Source organism: Pholis gunnellus (assembly GCF_910591455.1).
Source record: "Pholis gunnellus genome assembly, chromosome: 22".
In the NCBI taxonomy this organism is placed as follows: domain Eukaryota; kingdom Metazoa; phylum Chordata; class Actinopteri; order Perciformes; family Pholidae; genus Pholis; species Pholis gunnellus.
In genome coordinates, this window is record NC_136549.1 from 5624719 (window position 1) to 5635005 (window position 10287).

The following is a 10287-nucleotide window of genomic DNA, read 5'->3' on the forward strand; positions in this document are numbered from 1 at the left end:
GTGACCTCATACCTGGCTACAGCCCTGATGATCACACCAGAAGCTCAATATTCCGCATCGATCAACAAGCAATTCTGCTCCTCAGTCTGCTCCTCTCTCTCTTTCTCTCTCTGTGCGTGTGTATCTTTCCTCTCCAAAGATAAGGCGAACATTATTTCAGAAGTTTGAATATTGGTAGAGACGATTTGGTCTCCCAAAATATTGGTAGGGACGCGTCCATACTGTGCATATGCCTCCGTCGTTGGGACGAATGCTTAAGATAAAAATGATTTAATTCAATCAAACACTGTGGTTAAAATAGGACTGATTGTATGGCCTACATCTAGGGCCTAAATCAGTCTACATCATTCTATGAATGAATGTAGGTGACTCATACAGTATCTGCTTTCTATAGCTGCTTTATAGGCTACTGTATGAAAAGCTCCTTCATTTCATGAAGTCCCTGCAGCATCTGAGGGCACAAATATTTTTGATAAATCCGTGAGAAGTACTGCGAAGACCGAAGTGCCATTAGCTCGGCCGTTCACTGTGTTAACCTTCATTAAATTGCATGAAAACACAAAACTGATCAGTATAGGCTGTAATCATACAGACCTCTACACACAGCAGACTGGTCTAACCTTTTATAGCAAATATATTCTGCTTTTGGATGACACTGTGGTCTGATTACATCAGCATCAGAGCCTTCCATCTTTCTTTTTTAGCAAAGGTTGCGCCTCATGCTGTAGCCTTGAATCACATTATCTCTATCTTTGTGGTGATGTGTGTATTGTGTTAATGCTGTGATACTCTGAACCATTGAGACATGAGGTAAAGCTTTCAGTATGCTGAGCTGTCGTTATGTTTATTGCCACAGCTTTTTCAGAGCTATGCAACTCTTCAGATGGTAAAAATGCACCACTCCCAAAGGTGTGTGCGCTCCATTGTTGGGGTAATGGCTGTCATAGTATAATAGTGTGACATGTCACAGGTCACACTATTAGTATAGAGAGGGAGGATTTCACAACTGAGTTCAGATTTACACAAGTAATATTCTTCAGCATTACAAGGTGTCAATTACCCATTTGTTTTTTTAATGTATGTTTTCTCAATCCAGTACCAAAGTAACTGATGCTGAAGGTGAAGACTAATCACTGATCATGAAGGCCACATTTTGTACAAGAAGGGAGTTCTGCGCCCTCTTCCTCTTTGTGGCTGTCTATGTCTTAATCCTTTTATTACGTCACATGGACATTCTAGAGGTAAGAACTTGGTTTAAGTAGGATCGTGTGAAGGGTAGACCCTGTTTGAAATGTTTAATATTAGTCAGGTTTTTGGATATTGTTTCAAAAAGTGTGTTTCAATGTTCTCCATTGCAAAAAAATACAATTTGAGTTCAATTGTATTTTCCCTCTCGATCCTGCACCTTGACTTGTTGACAGCAGCAGCTCCTGCAGTTAAAGGATGAAGCTGGCAGTCTTCTATACTTTAGAACAAACCTCCATGTGTTACAACCTACTGGTTCCCATTTGTTCTCACTGAGACATACATCTTAACAAAGGGGTCAGAGGTATATCGTTTTTAAAAAGCCCCACGAAAGTTTTTGTAACAGGTTCTATTTTCTGCCTTTTTTTGCATCTGTTGTATCTCTGACTGAATATCCCAAAACATGAATTTCAGTGAACAAAACCTTGAAATCACACACCGAAAACAATCTTTGAATTTAACGTTCACTTTCATACCTTGTGTAAAACAGAAAGCAAGAGTATCTTGAATCTTTTCCCCTGGATCAATGTTAAGAACAGTTGTTAGCAACCTTCAAAATAAAATTCAAATCTTGGCCCTTTTACTTTATTTGGTTCATTATTTTTTCAGTGCATATGCTTGATGTATCTTTGACACCATCTCTCTCGACCCACTGCCAGTTTCAGCCTAAATTCAACTCCACCATCATCATGCCGAGAGTCTCCACTCACCCTAAGGAGATTCGCAGCTTCTGCACCTTCCAGCCACTGTCCCCTGAGGACGCTCTGGAGGAACGTCTCATACTCGACTCTACTGCTTGGCCTGAAACTCCACATTTGCCAGCTCCTGTTTCCCTGGAGCAGACCAGTGATCCAGCTCACAGCACCTTCACCATTCTACCAGGGAGGAAAGGGGGACAGTGGCATGTTGGGGATCAGCTGGAGGTCATGATACAAATCTCTGACTTCCAGGGTCATCCCAAGAAGTCTGGGGGGGACTTCCTACTCGCCAGTCTGCACAACCGGAAGCTTCAAGCAGGTGTGGCTGGGCAAGTGGTGGATCATCTGAATGGGAGCTACTCTACTGTATTCTCTTTACTCTGGGAAGGAGACGCACAGGTTGAGGTGATGCTAAAACCATGATGTTTAATGTAATGATATTGTATAGTAAGTGTTTTTAATATCATATGTCATTGTTCACGAAGCCTTGCCCTAACTGTTGCTATGCCTGTTAACTTTCACTTCTCGGACGGCACATATGCAGTTTGTTCAGCTAACAGGGACACATTTACCACTCAAAAGCTCAGTCATTTCAGACTCTTTAATTTCAGATCGAAGCAGGTTTTCATGATTGTAGATTTCTTTTCATCTGCAAACTGTCACGAGCAGATTTATTTAACTGTAGCTACCTAGTTAGTCCTAGAGTTATAATTAGGATTAGAAAATGCTAACATAATCTTGTTTGGCTGATGTGGATGGTGAACATAACGTCTCAGATATCAAGTTTAGCTGCGGTTTTAAATCCAATGAAACAGGACAGCGCTGCCAACGTTAGTTTAGTCTCAAACAGCAGCAGCCAGGAGGCTCACACATATTGAGGGAATACTATACAGTAGATGTGCTAGTTCTGAAAGTAACTTTAAAAAATATTTTTATAACAAACCTCTACATAGTCCTTGGTGTTGGAAGTAAGGCTAGGTTATTATGTCATGTTGGTTGTCAGGTTATGAAGGTAGCAAGTTGGTCAGATGTTCATGCTAAAATTATTAGATTGCATGAAAGCAGAAAAACAGAATTAATTCCCTTAATCTGTAGGACTGTTACTCTTGTGTTTTTTAGTTTAAAACAAGTTAAAAAAAGTTCTGCTACAGTCCCATGCACACCACTTCAACATGTTTAGAGCTTGACAGACCTGCCATGCCTAGGTACTGTTGCTAAGCTTTGATTGGACAATTGCTGTTCAGGGAAGGGTTCAGATCAGGGGTGTCAAACATTCGGTTTACAATTTAAAATCGCGCACGGTGGAGCTCCTCCCCGATCCGCGCGCACACACCTCCACCAGCGTATGTGGCAGCAGCAGCCTCAGCCCCCGCCCGCCCTCCCGCCGCCGCCGACGAAGGAGCAGCAGCACTCCCTCCACCCCATGATGCCGATGCGGCCCCAGAGCAACAATGAGTTTGACACCCCTGGTTTAGATGAACAGACAATTCTCCAGAGATTATTGTCTGATGTCAATCTGGTGCAGAATTTCAAGACATGAATCTTCATAAATGTGACGTGTGGAGCTTCAAGTAGTATTCAATGTATTTGTCTTACTTGATATGACTGTCAGATCTAACTGACTAACTGGACTTGGTGAATACTCTGGTTCTCTATCCAATCAGGTGACTCTGGTTCACCCTGGGGAAGCCATCTCAGTGCTGAAAAGGGTGAACAGAGAACAGCCCGACAGGATTTACTTCAAGAGCCTCTTCCGCTCAGGCTCACTCTCTGAAACCACCTTCTGTAACGTCTGCCTACGGCCAACCCAGCAGCCGCTGTGCAACTACACTGACCTCCGTACAGGCGAGCCGTGGTTCTGCTACAAGCCAAAGAAGCTGAGCTGTGATGCCAGGATCAACCACTTCAGAGCAGGATACAGAGGAAAGATCCTCAATGCCAATGAGGAGAAGCTCTTTCAAAGGTGAGGGAGCAGAGAGACTGGTATTTTGTGTGACTTCTAAATACGTACATCCAGTGTTATCTTTGTATCTCCTTGGTGGAATGTTTCAGACGTTTGTAACTACATGCAGTTAAGATTGAATATAAAGATGTTTTAAAGGTAATGCAAATCAAACAAACCAGTCTGAATCACACTAGTTGACTTTCATTTGGAACATTAGATGGTATTTGCCATGATTAATTTGTGTTTTATTGTAAATTCATTGTGATGTCATATTATTTTGGATGTAGTCTTTAAGATGCACACTTTTTTGCCACTTGGGGGCAGCACAACAAGCTATTAACATATGATCACCTTGTAAAGTAGATATGGCTAAAATGTGAGCAAACACCTATTTAATTAATACCAGTTGACATGGAGACACATTGGCATTCTTTTGGAGTTGTGTCTAATATTTATTCTCATTTTAGCTGTATTTTGGTCTTCACCAACTCCAGAAGGAAATATCTGCCTTAATCTAAATGTGGCACTTTGTTCAACCTGCTAGTCGCTAACATTGTCTGCCTGCTGTTTAGTGGTTGGTAGTGCACAATTGACACTTCACTTAGCCCTGCCCCCCGCTGATACTCTGTCAAAATGTCAGAGCTACCATGGAGCCCACACTGTCACTAACTGCACTCACTGAATACATAATACCACATTTTTGCAATATGTGTTTTAAGGATGTATTAGGATGCAAAGTCAATCAGCAGTAAAAACAGCTTAAAAAGATAAATATATAAACTAAAGCATACAGATCACAGTGTAGAAGTGAAAATGAAGGACATTAAGGTACACCACTGTTCCTGTATAGACAGGTATGTTGTTATTTAAAGTTCCATCCATCCATTTTCTATTGCTTATCCGGGGTCGGGTCGAGGTGGCAGCAGGCCAAGCAGGCTCACCCAGACTTCCCTCTCCCACAAAAAACCCAGAGGGATCCGGTCGAAAGCCTTCTCCAAGTCCACAATGTCCACAAGTCCACGTTATTCAAAGTTGCAATCATTAAAAAGCAAAAGCAGCATGTGTATACATTCAGTTAACCTTTAATAGCATATGTACTAACCCAAGTTAGTGATGTGCTAAAGTACTCTGCTGATGTCAGTTCCACAAGTTTTAATGTAGAAACATAACGTTTTAGAAATGCGTATCTCCTTTCAACTTCTCCAGGTTACGAGTTTCATTATTACAAAGAGTTTAACCAGGACTAGCTCCAGATCCACTATACCAGCCTGGAAATGAAGTAAATCTGAAAGGATTGCATTAGAGTTCATAGAGCAGAGCTGTATAGTTGTCAGACCCTGGTCAGAGTTGGCCAAAGCTACACTTTGATTGACCAGGCTGCGAAGGATTGGCAGGACCAGGACCACCAACGGGTCAATTGGTTCATCAGCTTTCCGGCATGAAGCAGCTGCATCAGTAAAATATGTTGATGAGAACGGTGAGACTCAACCAAAATAGTTTAGTTTGCCGGCCATAAAACCAAGACTATGAAATGAATGATGCTAAAACATTCTGTGTAGATAGTAATCATTATATTTGGGTTCATCACTGCAAGTGGCACCTTGCACGTTATACAGTTATTGGACCCATTGCTTATATGAACATTTTAATTAGTGCCATTGAATTTACAAAGTGGATTTCCCGTTAAGATTTGTGTGATCTTGAATTAACTTTTTAGCAGTTGTTTCTCATTTTTGTTTGATTCAATTATTTCAAATGTTTGTCCTCCTCTTGTATGTCCTTAATGTTGAAGTGTATTTAAGAGATACATTATGTCTGTATGTCTTTTCTTCAGCGGTGTTAACTTGAACATCTACATTCAGGCTTCAGGACCTGCTAGTGTCACCGTGTTGCCACAAAAAGAAGGTAAAGCATGAAATTGAATTTATTACTGTTACTGTCACAACTGCCTATAAGAATAATTCAAAACAAAATGTGTTTCAGACAATGGTCCTCATGCAAGAACCACTTACAAACAGATTTGTTCTTTAGTGGCTTGTACGAGTTTATTACAGTTGTCCAGAACTGTCATAACAGTCAATATTGAGTCTGAAATACCTGTATAAATTACACTTAATAATGATGCTAACATTTAACTCTGCAATTTCAAATGATAGGCTAATATAGTTCTAACTGTATTCATACAGCCTAACTTTATCATCATTCATTTGTACTGGCTTTTGATGCTATTGTGTAACTCTCCATTATGAATATGACCACCTCATTCTGCAAAACAACGTAAATTATTTGACCTCTTCCCGTTGCAGTCATCAATGGCCTCGCTGTGGCGAGACATTTTTCATATGGAATCATTATTTCTCTATTTCAGTCACAGTGCGACCCTCAGGTGACACGGCAATGGCATCAATCTTTTTTGTTCCCCATCCCTTGACTTTAGCAGGTCCTTTAATTCCGCTGCTGACTCTGTGAAAAATAGGAGACTTTTCTTTATGGATCTCTGAATGCAGGACGCATTACGCGTAGCCTTATATGCTAATATTGCGGTTACAATGCTAATTTATAATTCTCATGAATGCACATTCATTTTGTAGCATTCATCATGTTTACACTGGTCATTGACATGGTTATCTGAAGTTAGGAGCGTTTGCTGAATCTGTTGTGGCACACTCGTACAAGTATACCGTACAAATAAAAGTAAGAGAAAGTTCAGAAAAAGCGTATTATATTCTTCTAGGTAGCGTTCTCCTGAATCAGAATCAGAATCAGAATCGTTTATTGCCATGATATGTTGAACATACAAGGATTTTAACATGATGGGAGATGCATAACATTTAACAATCAACAACAATCAACACAGTGCAAAGTAGAAACATATTACAATTTACAGAAAAATATAAAATAAAGTAGAATATAAAATGAAGTGAAATATAAGATAAAGTGCACAAACGAACAGATAACAGGACTATAAACAAGCGAGATGTAAGTGTAATGTAAAAGTGTCAAGTGTATTTAAATAAGAAACTAGAAGGGATGTGCAGGGGAGTGACCGGTAGGAAATTGTCCTGGGGATGACAGAGTCAGTGGGGGTCCCTGAAGAGAGATTAACAGTATTCTGCCCAATTTCAAAAGAGTGCTGGGAGCATGGAGCACGAGGCTAAAAGTTCATGAATGTGGCTTCAGCTGTTAGCAGTGTTTATAGTCTCTCAGGAGTAAGGATGGTACTTAAGAGATTCATACAATCACTTTATACTTTGGTTTTGTTTTTTCATGGGATATCCCCAACCTTATTCTTTAACTTCCTCTCAGGTCAGCTAAAGGAGAAGAGCAGCATTGTGACGTCTGGACCCTCTGGTTATTACTACCAGGGTGTGTGGCGAGCACTAGGTAGCATCACAGTCCGCGAATTCAGCACTTCTGCCATCAGTCAGTGTCTGAAAGGCAAGGTGGTCCACATGTATGGAGACTCCACCATGAGGCAGTGGTTTGAATACCTCAACGCAGTTCTACCAGGTAGCTGATCCACAGGGATTTCTGGCATCAGATGATTTTGTTCCCACTGCTGCTTAATGTGTTCCCCCTGTCATACTTTCAGGTCTTAATGCGTTTGACCTGCACAGCCCGAAGAAAGTTGGACCTTACATGTCCTTGGACTATGCAAACAACATCTTGATGACGTTTCGCTGCCACGGTCCTCCTCTCCGTTTTACCCCAATGGCAACTAGAGAGCTACGTTACATTGCTAATGAGCTAGATGGCTTAATCGGAAGCCCCAACACTGTCGTAGTTTTTACCATCTGGGCTCACTTCGGCACTTTCCCCATGGAGATCTACATCAGGAGGCTGCAGAGCATCCGCAGGGCGGTGGTGCGGCTGCTGGACAGGGCTCCAGGCACGCTGGTCGTCATCCGGACCACAAACCCCAGATACTTAAACCTTTTTGTGTCGCTAACCAATAGCGACTGGTTCTCGCTGCAGCATGGTAAGGTGCTCAGAGCCATGTTCAAAGGACTGAATGTCCATCTGATCGATGCCTGGGAAATGACCCTGGCCCACCATCTGCCACATGACATCCACCCACCACCTCCCATTATTAGGAATATGATAAACCATCTATTGTCCTACATATGTCCTCAAAATGGCAGCTAGATGTTCGTGTCTTGGGGGAGAGGAATATGGATTTAAGCACACGTTGAGTTTACATGTTATCTCTGTGTTTCCACCATTTTTCCAATTCTCGTGTGATCCCATATAACATATACTCCAGATACTGTTGTTATCCAGCAGAGTGATTCCCTTGTTTTTGGAAATGTATAATAAACACCGTAACATTAATCTATACCCTTACCTTAACAGCCATATATTTATGAAAGTCTCCCTCAAGAAAAATGAATTTTTTTTATGGCTCAAAAGAACAGAAAACAAGATTATTTTCATAATGTAACAGTAATATTTTTACATGATGCCATCTTTTGATATTCCATTTCTAAGGGTATTGATGCCACACATTGTTTACAGAAAAGTCCTCATGTAGTCATAAAGTGTACTCATTGTTAATCAATTAGTGTGATTTTCTATCAGGAATTAGAAAATATAGACAAATAAAGGGTTCTGCAAACAAATATCTTTAATGTATGTATTTATGCTCAGGTGTTTCATAATGGAATAAATGCACTTAGCGGTTGCAAACTGTGCTCTGTATGGACTTTCATTTATAAAATCAGTCAAGCATAAGAAAGCAAAACAAAGTGAAGTAAAAACTTATTTTTAAAGTTTAGCTCTTGCATCCAGTATTAAAAGGTACAGTCGGTGAATTTAATAAAGATGACTCTTTTGTCATATTTGCTCAAACGGTCCCTGTATCCTGACAGTAGTGCAGACAGATAATCAGTCCATAAAGAAGCAATAATGGCCACTAAGTTTTGAGTCCTATGAGCATGGGCCTTTCTTGTAATTTGCATAACATATTCCTGAAATATGGAAGACTTCAACAAAGAAATGAAGCACAACAAATACACATTTGTCTGTGCATTTCCATTTTAATCAGGAAATGTTTAAATGTTAAAAAGTAAAAAAAGAAAACTGAAAAAATAAATTGATTATGTGAAATTGCAATTTGAAAATAAAACGTGACATTTTAAATCCTGAAATTGAAAATAGAAAAGCTTAAAAGTAAATACTTTCATTGAAAACTGCTACATGCTCAAACTAAAATGTGAACTTGAAACGGAATACAATCTATAATAAAATCTGATGAAAAAAAATGCGATTTTGACATATTTTTGGCATGTATCCTTTTGTATAAGCCATTTCATATTTTCCATTTTCAATGTAGAGGGCGGGGCCAGCAGTGTGGAGGGCAGTCGGACTGCTAAACAACACAGCATAATGTGCATTAAACTAAATGCAGACAGGCTGCTCCAGCTACTGGTCAGAAACCTCTAGCTAAGCTGCAGCTACTCTCTAGCTCAGGGGTGGGCAAACCTTTTGGCGCAGGGGACACATTGAGTTTTAAAATTTGACAGACGGGCCGGGCCAGTAGCAGATGGATGGAGAGTGTTTGTGTGAACTAATATAAATTACAAGTAAAAGCCATTACCTAAAAAGTAAAGAAAACTTACATTTAATTTCAGTGGGAACAGTGTTGTTGGTCACTCTTTTTTGCCAGTGCATCAACGTTTGGTGTCAGTTTGGTTGTGGCAATTCTCAGGACAGATCTGAGGTGTTCATCAGTTAACTGGGATCTGTAACGTGATTTGTTGATGTTCATCACGCTGAATGTAGGTAGAGCCAAACAACACCAGCATCCTCTGTGCCATCCTCCTGATGTTTGGAAACTTAACTTCGCTTTGTGAAGCATAAAACTCATCCAGTTTAAAGGAATTGGACTTCGTTAGAAATGATCTCCGTCCATACTAAAACGCCTGAAAACGAATATCACGTGACTATTCGTGTACACTGGGTATGTGGGTGCCGTGTAAACAGGAAGTAGATTGGGTGCTTAGCTAAACTAAATACGACAGAGTAATAAAGTAGTCTTTAATAATGAAAAGTCGTGTTTGATACTTAAGATATTCTCTAAAATCGTCCTCTATTAACTCAAACAGACACATTTAGTGGAAAGTTTTATTTTTATTTTTCAGACTTAACGTTAGTTACAGCGCTGCGGGTCTTGCTCTATCCTTCTCTCACACATCAAATTTACTTTAAAATCAACACATACACAAACAAATTTACTAGATTATGGGTCCATAAATGTGGTCAACACGCGTCTCTCACTCGTTGCCTCAGTTTCGTTGTTGTCTGTTCTCACTCGTAGCTCTGCTGGTGTCTGAATTATCTGTCCTACTGGAGAGCAATTCATGTTTTGTTCCTTTACATTTTATCATCAGACTTCACAAT

At 40.2% G+C, this 10287-nt stretch overlaps 1 protein-coding gene across 1 annotated transcript; it reads left to right on the forward strand.

The window, feature by feature from the left end:
* Nucleotides 1–1139: 1139 nt before the first annotated feature.
* On the forward strand, nt 1140–8034 carry LOC306713885 (NXPE family member 3-like; the record flags this gene model as incomplete). The annotated part of the gene is made up of 6 exons (XM_079183725.1): nt 1140–1241; nt 1905–2348; nt 3608–3906; nt 5723–5793; nt 7195–7398; nt 7481–8034. The coding sequence occupies 6 exons, from the start codon at nt 1140–1142 to the stop codon at nt 8032–8034; spliced, it is 1674 nt and encodes a 557-aa protein (XP_079039851.1).
* Nucleotides 8035–10287: the final 2253 nt, after the last annotated feature.